At 42.8% G+C, this 16,513-nt stretch overlaps 1 protein-coding gene across 2 annotated transcripts in view; it reads left to right on the top strand.

Moving 5' to 3' along the window:
- Window positions 1-5,656: 5,656 nt before the first annotated feature.
- Window positions 5,657-16,513, top strand: part of znf385d (zinc finger protein 385D) — a 179,583-nt gene continuing 168,726 nt past the window's right edge. For both annotated transcript variants that reach the window (XM_063199414.1, XM_063199413.1), the window contains exons 1-2: window positions 5,657-5,838; window positions 11,016-11,140. In XM_063199414.1, coding sequence (XP_063055484.1) covers window positions 11,068-11,140 — 73 coding nt within the window. In that variant the 5' untranslated portion in view covers window positions 5,657-5,838; window positions 11,016-11,067. The remainder of the gene's footprint in view (window positions 5,839-11,015; window positions 11,141-16,513) is intronic.

The following is a 16,513-nucleotide window of genomic DNA, read 5'->3' as shown; positions in this document are numbered from 1 at the left end:
CTAATTGTTATTGTATGCTCAAGGGTTTAACCATCCTCTTCTAGCAAGGCCCTCGTTCCACCTTCTCAGATGAAGCACTTTACATTATTTGTGTTATGGGGGGTTGGCTCAGTGTTTCATGGTGTTATGAATGGGGGGCATTTGAGGACAGTTGTTTGTTTGCTTGTGGACTGAGAACAAAAAGAGTAAAGACTGCCCTACAAAAGCAAAGTGCAGCAACTATGTCAAATCTACATTTACAATATTCATTTACAATTTTCTCAGTTTCACTGTTGCCGTAGTTACTGCACTTTGCCTTTGTAGAGGAGTATAGAACTGCGAGCCCCCTGTGTGGTTTTGTGATGAAGTCGGATTTTGGACCTCGAAAACTTGCTTATCAGCAAGGATATCCAGTAAAAGCAGTTACCCCCTATCAATATCTTCAGAGAGTGGAAACAGCCCAGGCTGACCAAGAGGAGATCTTTGAGGTGAAAGGTCAAGGGACAACTTTCACGTTTAGGGGAGTACAGTCATGAACTTGGTATTGGAAAGTTCACAAGCTCAAACACTTACTGAAATGGGTGAGGGGGAGTGAATGGTCAGCTGGTCAAGAATCATTAACATGACACATAATCAGCATTGACAAACTGTAGTTGTGCAGCATATGATAGTATTTTCTCTACAGAGATTAAATATTATGAACAAATAATAAGACTTTTTATTTAGAGGATAGGGACATTTTCTCAAAATAGGCAGGGAAATTAAGGGGACAAAAATAGAAAAATAGAAAAAAGAGTCAAAAACAAAATGATCGTCAGTAAATAATCTGTGTTCTTAATGGAGAAGTGGACATTTTGTCCCCTTAAAATGGGTCTTTGTAAGCTCAATCACTCAGTGGGCTTAGTAGCCTCAATTCAAAAGATTGCCTGAAAGAGTTTTTTTAACCATTTCTGTAATTTGGAAAACGTGAAATTATTATTCATTTTTGTCATGTTGCATTTTTGTCATCTGTATTTGGCTTTAGCATGAATGTGCGTGATTGATCAAAGCACATCAGTGCGGTGTTGTGTTCAAGTGGATCATTTGCACAGGGGTTACAAGGGGTCATGACCCCAGCAGGAATCACACCCAGGCAATATCGCCCCCCATCCCACCCCTCCAAAAAAATTCATCATTGTAATGCCATTGCAATAACACTACATGAACAACTATTGAACCAATAGGTATCACCCCCCACCCCCACACACACACACACACACAAACACACACACCACACACACAACATCATTATTGCAATGTCATTACAATCTAACTGCAATAACAATATATTCATGACCTTGTACACACACACACACACACACACACACACACACACACACACACACACACACACACACACACACACACACACACACACACACACACACCAATATTTAACTAATATTTACTTCTGCCAGCACGCTGACCCTATTGGTTGTACCTCAACCCAGACCCACACTTCTGTGCCACTATTGAAATTCCCATTTAGCAGACCAGGGTTAAACTACGACTGGAATAATAACGATGGCCTTTGCTCAGCAAAGGAACGTGTTTTTGTGGGGTACAGGTACACCACCTAGTGTCTGTGAAAAAATCACTCTCATACAGTTACATTATTACATTACATTGCATTTGGCAGGCGCTTTATAACCAAAGCGACTTACAAACAAGGACATAATCATAGCCAACATCACTAGCAGATACAAAGTGCACAGGAAATACACAGAACAACAAGTGCAGATGCAAAGAAAGGTTCGTTTTTTAAAAATGCATTAATAAAGTTATGCATTAATGGTGTCAAAGGAGCTGAATAAAAGCTTCAGACTCCAAAGAAGAAGTCCAGCTGAGTACATCCTACAAACTCATTTAATTCCAAACGTACTTGAAAACAGCATTTCATAAAAAGAAATGTTTGATTTCAAACTCTTACACTGAATGTAGGACAGATATAGTGTATTTGCCACTGATTTTACAGTAAACATTCCTCGAACTGTGACAAGTTTATGAAAGAGGAATGTTTTTTAAGCGTAAACGACCCTGAAAGTGTGATTTGATTGAAGAGGAATCTGCTCAGATACACATCAGGAACACATTTCACAGGAGATGTCCTTGATAAGTCTAATTAAGCATCTCTATGGTGCAATTACACAAAACAGATTTTTATCTGTAGTGAAAAGGAACAGCTGCTCCCATCAATTACCACAGCAGTTTTTTTAATCTTAAGATTTACTTTCTTTAGTAGGCCTACTCGTTAATTACTCTGGTTCTTACTCACAAACTATAGATAGGAGATAGGAGATAGAATTTGTTGTTATTGTTGATATGTGTTTGTTGATACCTTCCGTGTCGAACTCGTTCGAGTGGAGCACTGCAAATGCCAGCCCAGGAAACACAGCCTTACAAACAAACCTGTAAATTAACTTTTTTTTTTTACCACTAGCCAAAATGGCTAGTAGATGTTCATTTTACTAGCCAAACACACACTCACTAATGGGTCAAAGTGACTCGTAAGTTGGTAGGCCTATTTTCTACCAATCAAACTGAAATTTCATCAGCATTTGGCCGGTTGGCTGTTAATTTAGAGCCCTGCTTATAGATATGCAGTTTGCAAAGAACGTCTACGATGTAGGCCTACCTCCTCTACCCAGATGAAACATGCAAGCGCATTCATTTAGGAGTTTTCTAGGTTGTTGCAGCAGGAACTCACATTTGACCACCAGGTGGGGCTAGATGACTTGGTACAGCAGGTCTCTCTGCAGCTCTCCAGCGATCGCAGTCATCCCCCCCTACGGACACCCCTAATGTCACCGCCGTCTCCCGCTCGGGTTGTTATCAGCGTGTCACTCTGCTGCTTGTTTCCTCGGTGACAGTGCTGTCAGCTTAATGCCATACTTGCTTGATGGTGGGTGGGGGAGGGGGGTGATGAGGAGGACGAGGCAGGGGAGCCTTCACTCTGCTCTTCACATCACTGTTCAGGAGACTCAGAACACCGTCATTATATACAGACCTCGCTGTGACAGGGTCAATATGATATCGAGGGAGTGTGGACTACACATGTAAACACACACATTTGTGTGCACGAACACACACAAACACAAACACGCACACACGCACGCACGCTCACACACACGCACGCATGCACGCACACTCTCTCTCTCTCTCTCTCACACACACACACACACACACACACACACACACACACACACACACACACACACACACACACACACACACACACACACACACACACACAGAGAGAAAAGAGCCCAAAAACACTTCAGCGAATTACTGTAAAAAGAGTGGATTGCAACTGTAGGTCTATATCATATCTTAAAGATAGTCTTATCTGTTTGTCCTTCCCCACGTAGGCCTATTTCCATACTCACCATCATGATTAACAAAAAGACTGCGCACAGCAAAAACACTAGTGTTAATACAACATAGTTGAAATTAGAGGTGGTCCCACTCAAAAAATAGTGTTAATTTATTGTCAAGAGTAATTTGACTCTCCACAGGGTTCTCCACTTTGCTCCACTTGTACTTATATAAGTTTTCTTTTTCTTTTTAGACACACCTTTGGTCTTCTTTTACTGTGCCCAGGTCTTCCCACTGATAGTAATAACATCCCTCTCACCAGGTTCCAAACTTGCCGTAGGCCTTTAGGATTCAGCAGATTGCCTATCCTCTGACTACAGCATAACCTTGAAAACACAGCTATATTTGGGGCAAATCTGTAGAAGTAACATCCATATAAGATTGCTGTGTTACAAAGAATTCGAAGATGCAGCCTACGTCAGAAGTGGGCCCGGGATGTTCATACAGAAACCTTATTGAATTTCAACTTTTTGGAAAGAAAAAAAAATCCCTCAATATTGTGATTGCTTTTTTGCACAACTTTAGAAGAAGTGAAACGGATGCACAGACACACACGCACCATGTACACACACACACACACACACACACACACACACACACACACACACACACACACACACACACACACACACACGCACGCGTATGATAAGGACGACTGTGGACTTGTGAACTCTAGTGGGGCCTGGCATGCTGCAGCGATAGCCTACTAAGTGCAAAACTACAGGCGTGGTGAGATAAATGTAGGGTAGAATGCCCTAATGTGGGACAATTTTTGTCACTTCGACTTTGGTGGTTTATTAAAATTTAATGACAACATTTCAATACAAACAAATTACACCCTGTTCATCCTCTAGTTATGCTCTAATCAAATAAAACCGTTAAAAACATGTTAAGTGTTTCTAATTCCAATAATTTAGATATCAATGTAAGTTGGTCAAAAACCATGGTTATCCCTAAAGTGGGACAATCGGGTTCCTAATCTGGGACAGTGAATATTAAAAGGTCTCTAAAAGATGTTTGTGTAAAATATTAATTCAAAATGTTATCTGACACTTTTTAAGACATATCAGCTACACATTTAGAGCATGTTTTATGAATCAGTTTTACTTTATTTTATTGGTAAATATGACTGAGACTGTTTGAACCCATTGCACACAATTGGTCACTTCAACATGGCAGCTCTATTTGAGGAGAGAACTTCCGGTTTTTGGACCCAAATGTTGTGTTGATAGCTGTGCTCCAGTATATTAGGGCAGAAAGACTGAAATACACCTTTGATATAGATTTAAATATCTATTTTCTTATGTGGACATGGTGTTTGACTTCATAGTAATTGTTTGACTTATTAAATTACTACTTTTACAACTGTCCCACATTAGGAAAATCTTGTGTCCCACTTTAGGACGCACCTATCCTAAAGTGGGACACTAATAATATGGTTTAAAAATAAAATATAACATTATTTTGTATATACCACACATTATTTTCTGATGAACATATACCTATCCAACATATTTATCAAAAAAATGGCAATGTTGCTTTGATTGGAATTGATTTATACCCTAAAGACAAATTTGCACAAATGCTATGTAATTTGCCATTTTGATGGACTTCACTCAGGGTCCTTCTTCTTGATTGTAACCCCTCGCCGGAGAATTACTATAAATTTACTAAATCATGATATTATGATAACAGGATGATAGGGCTTTTATTTGGTTATAGTTTTGTAAACATTTACCAACTTGGGGCAAAGCTACACCCCTTAAACCTTAAGGTGTCCCACATTAGGCATCGTCCCACTTTAGGGCATTCTACCCTATATTCTCAGCTGTTATGCTCTTTGGCAATATTTACATGAAGTCCCTGTTCCATGACAACTGAGTCATGTTGTTTATCCTGTGCAAAAAGAGTTGAGTTTAATTGCATCCTTTGTCGATAAAGATCTCCAGAGGAGTGTTCGCAAGAGTGCTTGTACTTTTGCTTTACCCCCATGTGTAGGCTACATTTACATAGGCTGAGGCAGATGACGCTGAGGAACAGCAGGAAATTCCAATGGTAGCCAAATGACAGCAGTCTGAGATTGCCAGGAAAACTCTTGGCTCAAGTAAATAAAATGTCGGAGAGAGGAAAACAACTTTGGTCATAGCCTGGCTTCACTAGGATACCAGACAGATTTTAAGTGCACGAGTTGAGTACAAGGGGGGATATCCCAGTGTCTGGTGGATGCTGAAACACCAACAACTCTGTCAAGTGAAGAGAAGAAATAACTTAACTTATTCCCAAGCGGCAATCTTCATGGTGGATAAACTTGTTCCTTCACATACAAACAAAAATAATAGTAATGCGCGCTGTATGGAGGCTGATGGCAAGTAGGCGGCAATATTGATATTCTCGCGCCCACGAGGACGCATGGATATCAGTGCTTGCAGCTGAGTTCCGACTGAGGTAAGCCAATACGCTACTGTTCTGTACATTTCTAAACTCTTAACTTATTTACCGTTGTGTATTGGGACAGTTGTTTATTCGAAGTCCCTGTTCAACAAATCGCCTGCAATAGCTAACATTGGAAAATAATTAAGCTCTGGCAAAAAACCGTCCTGAAACGAGGTATCGAATTAGTTTGAATCAAGGCAGAATCGACAAACAAATATCCGCTGCACGTTTTAATGTCACATCTTAGATAACTCACTGGTCCTTGGTGATATCTCAAGCGTCTCATTAAGTTAACTTTATGCTTAAAATTAAAGATAAAGTAGGCTATTCGAGGGGACCACAAGTCGAGTTCATGGTTTGTTTACACTCAGCTATTGATACGTGTATTATAGTGCAGCAATTACCTCAAACAATCTTTCACTTGGTGATACAAGCATCAAATTTGGTTCAGAGGTGCTTCAGACCCTACCCTTTTAGAAAAGGTCGCTATCCAGGTGAAAAAACAAAATGGCGGCCATTTTCCAAGATGGCCGCCAATTGAACTGCTTTTAAATGGCTTTTATGTATATTTTGATTGACTGATCATATTTTGAATGTCTATGTATGGAAATATATTATGTTGAGCATGGAAAATTCAATGATACACAAAAAAAATATTGACAATTATAGTATTTTCATAATTACATGTAAATAAACTAACACTCACTGAATGATTCTAAATATTACAAAAACAGAAGTAAGCCTATAATGATTACATGTTTGTTGTTTGGGTAGGAAAACTCTCTGATACACATGATGTTGGATTAGTTATTTTTAGTCCTCACATTTGCAGGAACATAACTGTGTACAGTTAAGGCTAAAGCAATAGCATTTGCATCTTCCTCGGCAGTCAGTCTTGCATCCACATTTTGTCAGTTGCTGGCAACTCTCCGCAATTGTAGGAAGCTTTGACCAGAGAACTGTCCAGGCCTCGCCATCTTTTTGCCACCCTCAGTTGGCAGGGCTTTCAATTTGCATTTTGCACACAGTATCCCGGTCCCATATACAGGCAGTTTGGCAGCGGACCGTTTAACATGATGGACAAGGGATGCACTTGTCGGTGGAATGGCATCATAGGATCTTTGTTTCCGAGCAAACAAGTCCAGTCTTCAACCTTGTCTTGTTCTTGTCATAAATATTGATGACAAACCTCTCAAGAAGGTTCAGGTCAGTATCTTCAGTATACTTCTGGGTATGAACTGAGGTTTTTGAAGACATGAGTCACTTCAGGGCAGACGTCCCATGTTTGCCATGCTGTTTTCTTGCCTTTGCTATGGAAAGCTGATACAACATCACAGCCAGTGAAAGAATGGAAGGACAAGGACATCATGCTTTTGGATTTCTCTGGCCCAAGATTCAACATCATGTCATGAATTGGCAGCCACCTGATGGAATGACCATGGCCAAATTCGATCCACATCATCTCTAATCCTGCATCCTGGAGAATTGCAAAATTGCTGACTGCAACACTGCAATACCACCTCCTTCACCCAATCTTTATATATCTAACCTGATAGGCAGCAGGTTGAGCTCTTGAAATTGTGGTATGTTTGTGGCTAGCATGGAATAGCCATCAGAACTACAGCTGTAATAGGGGAGACTTCAACTCCTCTTTTGTATCTTTCTGACAGAGGCAGCACTTCTTCCAGTCTGTTTTAGTAGTCAAGTCAAGTCGGTTTTATTGTCAATTTCTTTACATGCACTGGCCATACAAAGAATTGAAATTACGTTTCTTACTTTCCCATGCAGACATAGACATAGACTTTAGGTGTGGACTTAGGCAATTAGACATAGACAGTATACATGCATTACACCTAGAGTACCTATACAATATCCTTACAGACACATAAAGTGGAAAACTGGGCAACAACAGACATACATAGAACATGTATTAAGAAGAGGTATTGTTGTGCATTTTCAGTTATGTCCTATTGTGACGATTGTGATATAGTGATAGTAGCATTGTGAAATAATAATGCATATAAAGTAAGCAATTGTAATGTGCAATATTTACAACTATAGTTGGTAGCCAGTTTTCCAGTACAGTCATTAAGTAACAGGCATGAAGCAGCAGCAACATGTGTGTGCATGTTTGTGTGTGCCTTTGAGTTAGTTCAGTGCTGTGTGTGTGTGTGTGTGTGTGTGTGTGTGTGTGTGTGTGTGTGTGTGTGTGTGTGTGTGTGTGCGTGTGTGCGTGCGTGCGTGCGTGCGTGCGTGTTCGAGTTAGTGCAAGTAGAATGTGCAATCACAATTCAGTGTTGGGGGGGGGCTATCAGTGATAGGAGGGCGAGTTAAGTTGTCAGCATCCTGATTGCTCGGTGTATGAAGGTCTTTGCCAGCCTGGTGGTATCTGAGCGGAGGCACCTGTACCTCTTTCCAGAGGGCAGGAGACTGAACAGTTTGTGTGCAGGGTGACTTATGTCCTTGGTGATCATCAGTGCTGTTCGGGTGGGGCGGGTGGTGTAAATGTCCTACAGAGAGGGAGTGGCGCTCCAATGATCTTCTACGCTGTGTTCACAATGCGCTGGAGTGTCTTCCTGTTTTGCTCTGTGCAACCTCCTCCCCACACTGTGTCACACAGCTGATCAGGATGCTCTTGATGGTTCCTCTGTGGAATGCTGTCATGATGGAGGGTGTAGCACTTGCCTTCTTCAGTTTGCACAAAAAGTAGAGGTGCTATTTGGCCTTCTTCGCCAGTATTGATGTGTTTGTGGTCCAAGAGAGGTCGTCGCTGATGTACACTCCAAGGAATTTTGTGCTGCTCACTCTCTCCACAACATCATTGTCGATGTTCAGTGGTAGCAGTTGTTTTTGGCCCCTCTGAAAGTTGTCAACAATCTCCTTGGTCTTGTTGACATTCAGCAGGAGGTTGTTGTCCTTACACCATCTGGCCAGCAAGTCTACTTCTTCTCTGTAGTGAGTCTCGTCACCCTTAGTGATGAGGCCCACCAGTGTTGTATCGTACGCAAACTTCATCAGATGGTTAGTGCTGTGGGTCGTTGTGCAGTCATGTGTCAGCAGCGTGAACAGCAGGGGGATGAGCACACAACCTTGCGGGGCCCCCGTGCTCAGGGTCAGGGTGATTGAGGTATTGTTCCCGACACGTACTGCAGCTCAATGGATTTTTAGCAGACATCTTGTGTAATACGGTTAAAGGCCGAGGGTCTATCCTTTTACCACCCAACCGTTCAAATTATCAAAGCACATTGAGATATGGGACACAACAAGGTTAAGTCATCTCCTGCCTTCGGCTCAGCTACACACATTAGGGCCAGGAGCTTGCTCTTTCTCGCTACAGCGGGATCTCTACCCACTTTGTCTGGAACCAATCAACTGTGCATTTCCAACAGTCCTGGGTAGAGATGTGTTCAAGGCAGTGACGTGGTTGAAGCAGAGACTTTCTATTGGGCTAAGAAATGTTTGGTTTAAACTTCGGCACAGCCCTCAACCAGTAGCAAGTCGAGGGGGGCAGGTTAACCAGGCCATGGAAACAAAGTTCGTCCTGTATGGAAACGCTAATCGTTATAGTCCTGGTCAGACCAGAATTGCGGTACGTGATCTGAAGTCTATGAAAATCAGGCAACTTCTGCCCTACACCCAGCCCAATCGTTCATCCAGTGTCATTTAAGTCCCGTGCAATCTGTACACTATCCGGGTAACTGAAGCCCCGTTACCCTTGGCTCGGCTCTCCCGCGCTGGCACATCCTGTCAATTCAGGTGCGTCTATCTAACTAAATTTCTAACTACACTAACTACATTTCTAATTAAGCTATATACAGGGTCTTATTGGATAGCATATGGGAGACTATAAATACTAGCAATACAACTTAACTGAGTATACTAAAGAGTTAGTAAACTACAACTACAGCTATTGTACCACAAGCCGACACTGAACCCCATGCTGAGTCTCACAGTAGTGATGTCACCACTGTGCCCTGGTTGTGCTATAACATCACTCTAATACAGAATGTAAACAAATTTGTTTTTCAACATTGTATTCCAACAGTGATGGCAAGGTTAGTATGCATTATTGAATACCTGCTATCGGACAGCTGTATGTCATAAATGTGCATTTTCAGTCACGTAAGGGCTGCCATTTTGAAAAGTGGTGGCCATTTTGTGATGAAATAATGATACTATGAATTTGTCCTGGTCAGAATGCATACATTTTAATATTTCCATCACTCAGATATCTATATTACTTGCCATTCTAAGACGAAAACAGCTTTTTTCACCTTTAATGAGGCGGCCATCTTGAAAAATGGCCGCCATCTTGTTTTTTCACCTGGATAGCGACCTTTTCTGGGAGAGTAGGCCCTGGAGCACCTGTGTACCTGATTTGGTGCTTGTATCACCAAGTGAAAGATTCTAATGAAATATTGACTTAAGAAGCCCCACTATTAAGCAATTACTGAAAGTAGCCTACATTGATATTCTATCTCACGATAATGAGCCTTTTAATCATAATTACAACACACCTTATCATTGTAATGACTCATTTTATCATAATCAGGATATCCATAGCCTTGCAGCAAGGCTTGAGGACCTGACTGCCTTCTCCCCTTAATGGAAAATAAATACTTGCATAAGGAAAATTCAATTCATTTTCAGCAATATTACAATATGCCACAGGATATTATAACATGCTTGAATAGGCACATAGCCTACAGTGCAAAACGTCATTCTGAGATCACGTGTAAAGTTACACTGAAATCACAAAACCAGACCTTTGATAAATAGCCCCACCATAACATCCACTCCAATTTTGGGCAGGGAGGCCAATTGTTTACAGACATCTATTTCTATCTGCTCTTGATGAACTCACCAGATGAGACATCTCACTGGGTGAAATGGGGGCTCAAACAAGAGTGATGTTCAAACACTGTAGAAATAGTGTCTGCCTTTTCAGTACTTCACCCCAGCTCACCTTAAAGTTCATTATCATTAAGCAGGTAGGGATAATGTATAGGTGATAACAGGGTGCTGCGGTTATACGGTATAATTCATGACTGTTATTAGACTACCCATTAACCTGACAAACTGATTAAAGGTGCAGAATAATACCTATGCCTTAAAAATAAAGGAATTGTATGCCATATATTTCTTAAATATTAAACCCTTTTACTCTTTTTTATTTCCCCTTCATGAAGTTCGTTCAGCAGTGCAGTAAGGCCAGCTGAAGTGAGCAAAAGCGGCTTCAACATGGACTACAGATATGGATCCAGTGGCCCTGTGTACTTCACTCTTCAAAGTGGGCTTACAGATGACAACAAGGGTAAGGGAACCCCACTACCATTCTTCTTTGTCTCTTATTGTTGGCCTATTACTTGTGTATATTTTGATAGACAGTGTTTGTATCACTGACAGTAATGGACATAGTCAAAAACGTCTTAAATTTAGCATTAGAAGCACAAGCATTAGAGGTACATAAATCAGTCATTTATGGAGATTGCAGAAGTGACAATTGGCATGGGTGCAGAAAATGACTTGACACAAAGTTACACCTACAAAGATGCATCCAAGTGGCATACAGTACATAAGCAGGCTCACACACACACACACACCCACACACACACACACACACACACACACACACACACACACACACACACACACACACACACACACACACACACACACACACACACACGCAGGTCTAGGTCTAGGTCTGCACGTATGTACACACACACACACAGGCACGCACGCATGCACCACACACACACACACACATACACACACACACAATGCCTCTTTTCTAACTAACTCTTTTCGATGGCTTTGCTGGATAGTCCGCTGTTGCAGAGAGGTCAGATCAGTTTAGTTGCACTACCGGTCATTTCTAGCAGGTGGCAGTAGTGGCATGGCTGGAGTGGAGAGAGAGTGGGAGCGTGTGTGTGTGTGAGAGAGAGAGAGAGAGAGAGAGAGAGAGAGAGAGAGAGAGAGAGAGAGAGAGAGAGAGAGAGAGAATGAGATATTACCCCCACTGACATGGACAGGTTCGGGCCTGAGGGCTAGTTGATGCATGTTTCGCAGGACTCCTCTTGTGTTCCAGTGTTCATCCCTTGTGGGCTCTATGTTGATCGTTTTTATTTGTGATTTCGCCCTGAGGCAGCGTGTACATCTTCCTTACTTCTCGTTATGCAGAGCGGCAGCTCGACAGCACAAACCATACCCTGCAATGTGATCATACCATATGTTATCATAAGCTTCGGCTGTTTGTTGAAACAAGTTGGAAAATGAGATGAAGCTATGATGATTTAAGGTTTAGTAAGGTCTGTTTGTTCAACTATGCAGTTATTGATTTGTCATGTATTTATTATGACACATGACGCGATTACTGCCAAATTACGCCCATCGTTTTTCGTCACGCGACCAGCGTCTATGACAACAGCCGCAGGAACTCTATTCTATTCTATTCTTTTCTATTCCATTACTGTATATTCTATTCTATTCTATTCTATTCTATTCTATTCTAATCTGTTCTGTTCTATTCTATTCAGTTTTTTTTTCTGTTGTTCAACTATTCCAATACACATTTCTTAACAAAATTGTATTGTAATACAGCAATGTGTTTATTTTCGGTAGACTAGTATATTCGTTCATCTGTGCTGCAACAGTCGTCTCCCCCCTCAGGTGGTCTAAACACAGTACACCACTTTTTTATAAACTTGAAAAAAAAGTGCCCTTTGTGATGCCAAGTGCAAGACCTTGGTTGTGATTGGTGGAAGCGATGTCGTCAGACAAGCAGCAACACATATGCTGTACTAGCGGCCGTCCGGCCGGCAGGGTCATGTCTGTCCTTCTCCGTGCCCTTTTCTTTTCCTCTTTTCTTTTCTTTTCCTCTTGGCTCTTTTCCACGATGTCCCTAGTCTCTTGTTTTTCACACACCGCTAATGTTTGACCGGCCATCTGCTCTTGCCATGCCATTCATAACTGAAATGTGTAAGCTGCAAACAGGTTCATTTTTTTTCTTTTCTTCCAATCTTACCCTTCTTCAGAGAATAATGTTCAGGGTTGTCTGTGGCCTTGATTGATGAGATCATTGATCTTTTTTTTTCTCTTTTTTTTGCTGAGTTGGTCTTTTATTTCCGCACGGTTCCGCAAAGTGCTGCACTATGTGTCTTTGATATGGCAATATGTAGCACACAGGCACATGTCTTCCAGCATTATCACTCCCCGACATCGGAAAATATATTTTCATGTATCATTGCCCACACAGTAGACTACGGTACACCACCGCCACCACAGTTATGGAGCTCTCACAGAGAACGTGTTCCTTGAAGATAGCAGCACACACTATTATTAGATTCCAGCATCGTCACCCACCACCCACTCAGTATGTCTCTCTCTCTCTCTCTCTCTCTCTCTCTCTCTCTCTCTCTCTCTCTCTCTCTCTCTCTCTCTCTCTCTCTCTCTCTCTCTCTCTCTCTCTCTCTCTCTCTCTCTCTCTCTGTATGTATGTGGCACTGTGTGCATATGTGTTTGTGTGTGTGTGTGTGTGTGTGTGTGTGTGTGTGTGTGTCACCCTCCATGTTTGTGTGTGCTTGTGAAGTTCAGAGGGAACAGTTCAGCACAAGTGAGCTATCAGCAGATCTGTAGTCGAGTGAAAAATGGATTTGAAGAAAATTCCATTTCCTTCAAAGTGCCAACATTTATTCCAGACCTCAGTCCAGCTCACTCGCTGCTCCCTGCACCAGCAGCATCTCATAGGTGCGAGATGCTGAGGGGAGCATTTCAACTCCGTGAGGGGTGGGGGGTTGGGGGGCTGTGTGTGTGTGTGCTAGCGATGGTGGTGGAGGAGGTGGTGGTTGTTGGGGGTGTTGGAAAGGAGGTGGTGGAAGCTTTTTGAAGAAGCCAGTTCCATGCATGCACTATGAACGAGACTGTGAGTGTAATAGTAGCACTTCTGGGCTTTTGATCAAGTGTTAATTTCCAACAGGTTTTCACACTCACTGCAGTGTCATCGACTATATGGTTAGCCCTGGTGCTGCTGTGAGTTTAACTTAGCTCACATCAGGTGCTTATCCAGAGCAGAGAGTGTGTATGTAGTAGCTTTCTTGCATGTCAAGATGGCTGTAGGAGCCGCTGACAGCTTTGGCTGGGCCGGGGACAAAGTCATGTGAAAGCCCCTCTCACCTAACACATGAAATGTAATGAGGACCCAATTCTGGGCCCCGTAATTTCCCTGGTCCCGGGACAACTGACCCCTTTGTCCCCCCTCCCCCGTCGGCATCCCTGGTAGCATTGCACACAGTAGAAACGGAGTAGCACGTTAAAAATGCGGTCTTTAATATTCATCCTCTCTCGGGGTGGCAGGAGGATGCAAAATGGGACACTCGAGAGAGCGTTTCAGTAAGCTGCTCTCTCCTCTCCTCTCCTCTCCTCTCCTCTCCTCTCAGCACCCATTTCAGAAACACTTTAGGCAGTGAGAAAAAGATCAGTAATGGATCGGCTGGAAAAACCTTCAGAATTAAACACCCTGCTTTGCCACTTAACTTGCACCCATATGTCAGGCCTTTCATACGTGTGTGTGTGTGTGTGTGTGTGTGTGTGTGTGTGTGTGTGTGTGTGTGTGTGTGTGTGTGTGTGTGTGTGTGTGTGTGTGTGTGTGTGTGTGTGTGTGTGTGTGTGTGTGTGCGTGCCTGTGTGCGTGCGTGCATGCGCCTGTGTGTCCAACGCATGTAAGAGGTGTCCGTCACATATGTGTATGTGTGTTCTCACGTCTGCATGCATGTACACAGTCAGTAGGTATACAATATTCATGTGTGTGCAGTAACCTGAGTGTGTATATGTGTGATTCTCTGTGTACAAAGCAACCAGCACAGCAGGTGTGCTTCACATATAGTAGGTCTAATTTACCCTCACTTTTTCTTGGCGCCATTACTGTATGTCTTGTGATTTTTAGAGTACAGCAATTACGCTCATATGACTCAGATTTTGTTGATCGGTGGCTGTCTAACTACTGGGCCATTAGTGACGTGTGACCAATAATACACCCACTAATCAGTGATATTGTGTTGGGCCGTACTCAACGATTGGCATAGGCTGGTATATTAACAAGCAGTTTTGCTGCAAGCTTGCGCAGATCCTTGTGATTTGGCCTCTGACTCATAGAAAATGGGAACCAACTCGACTTGATTCAAACTAAAAATGGCAAAGCAGATGCAGTTGTGGTCACTCCACTACATGTATCCGATCATGTCTTTATCGCCTACATAGTTTCCAAGATCTAGAACCCCAAAAAGTCAAGAATCTTCATCCCGCTTTTCACAAATTCAGTTTTCAAGGCTTAATATAGCCACAAATAATCAAGGTATGCTATTTGTAAGTACGCCGTCTCATAGACAGGATCACACTTAGGGGGTATGGCGATTTTTAGGCCTGTATACAGTATCTTCCTTCATACTAAAACTAGGTGTGTCCAAATAGGCTTGTACAGTTTGTCCCATTCCATTCACAGGCTTGAAAAATGGGCGTGTCACCCAAATTTGGAGGGCCTCATCTCCACAACCGTTAGGCGTAGGATGCCAATACTTGGGATTGTTTCAATTGGCTTCAAAAGACACCTGTATGTGAGATATCAGGCAAATTGGAGAGGGTCACCTCGGGAGATTCTTGGGAATCGTGTGAATTGACATGGAATGACCCTCACCTCTGACTATGGGTACTAACCTGCACTGCATTTCATAGATCCTCCACTGCTTTTCTGCTCTCTATCTGTTCTACATTACTTTACTGCTGCGCTCTGTACTACTTACCCCTTACTCTGTACAGTACTTGCTGGCATGTTGTCATTGTAAGTCGATTTGGTCAAAAGCGTCTGCTAAATGTAATTTAATGTAATGTCTACCCCACTTGAGCAAGAACTCAATATCGTCGCAAACCTTCCATCCACAACACCCTAGTCAGGTCGAACACAAATCCTCAGCTCGCACCAGTTTGATCTATGTTAGCATACGACATGCCAGGTGTAGTGGGGTAGGTAGGGAGGAGGGGTTGAAGTGGGGATGCATTGCAAACATTTTTAAGGGTGTGGGACAACGCGTCTACACAGATGTCAGTGAGCTGTTGGTCAACCAGTTCAAGGGTGCGTCACCATGGAGGTGGTATGCAGACCCTTGCAACGAGCACCAACAGAGAAAAGCATCTGCAGAAATTTCACCGTCTGTCTGCAAAAACAAATGCTTTGGACTCACTTTGGGGAAATGGCTAGCTGTATCTTGGAGTAGGTTTGGTGGGCGCCTGGCTTGTCCTTGGTCTGGACAGATCTGGGGAAATAGTATCTGTGTCTCTGGGTTGGTTTGATGGAAGGTGGGCTGGCTTGCTGGCACACTAGACCAGTGGTTTTCAACAAATACTCCTGTGAGCCAACACCCCCCTTGACCTCATAATAAGCCTGTCAGCGTCCCCCTTTGTATTAAAAAAATGAAATAGACTTATGCCCATGTGCAACTGAGCACCCCCCCCCCCCTCTCAGCAGCCTCCTTCTCATCTCCTTCTGGAGAGCCCCCCGCTGTGAAACACTACTCAGTTCTGGGGAAATGGTAGCTACGTCTTGCGGTAGGTTGGTGGGTTGAGGTGTTGATGGTTTGGAGGTTGGCTGGATGGGTGGTGAAAGTGAGGCTTGGTGGGTGGCTTGGCTGGCTGG

This window comes from Engraulis encrasicolus, chromosome 5 (assembly GCF_034702125.1).
Source record: "Engraulis encrasicolus isolate BLACKSEA-1 chromosome 5, IST_EnEncr_1.0, whole genome shotgun sequence".
Lineage (NCBI taxonomy): Eukaryota > Metazoa > Chordata > Actinopteri > Clupeiformes > Engraulidae > Engraulis > Engraulis encrasicolus.
This window is presented reverse-complemented; position numbering and strand designations above follow the sequence as displayed.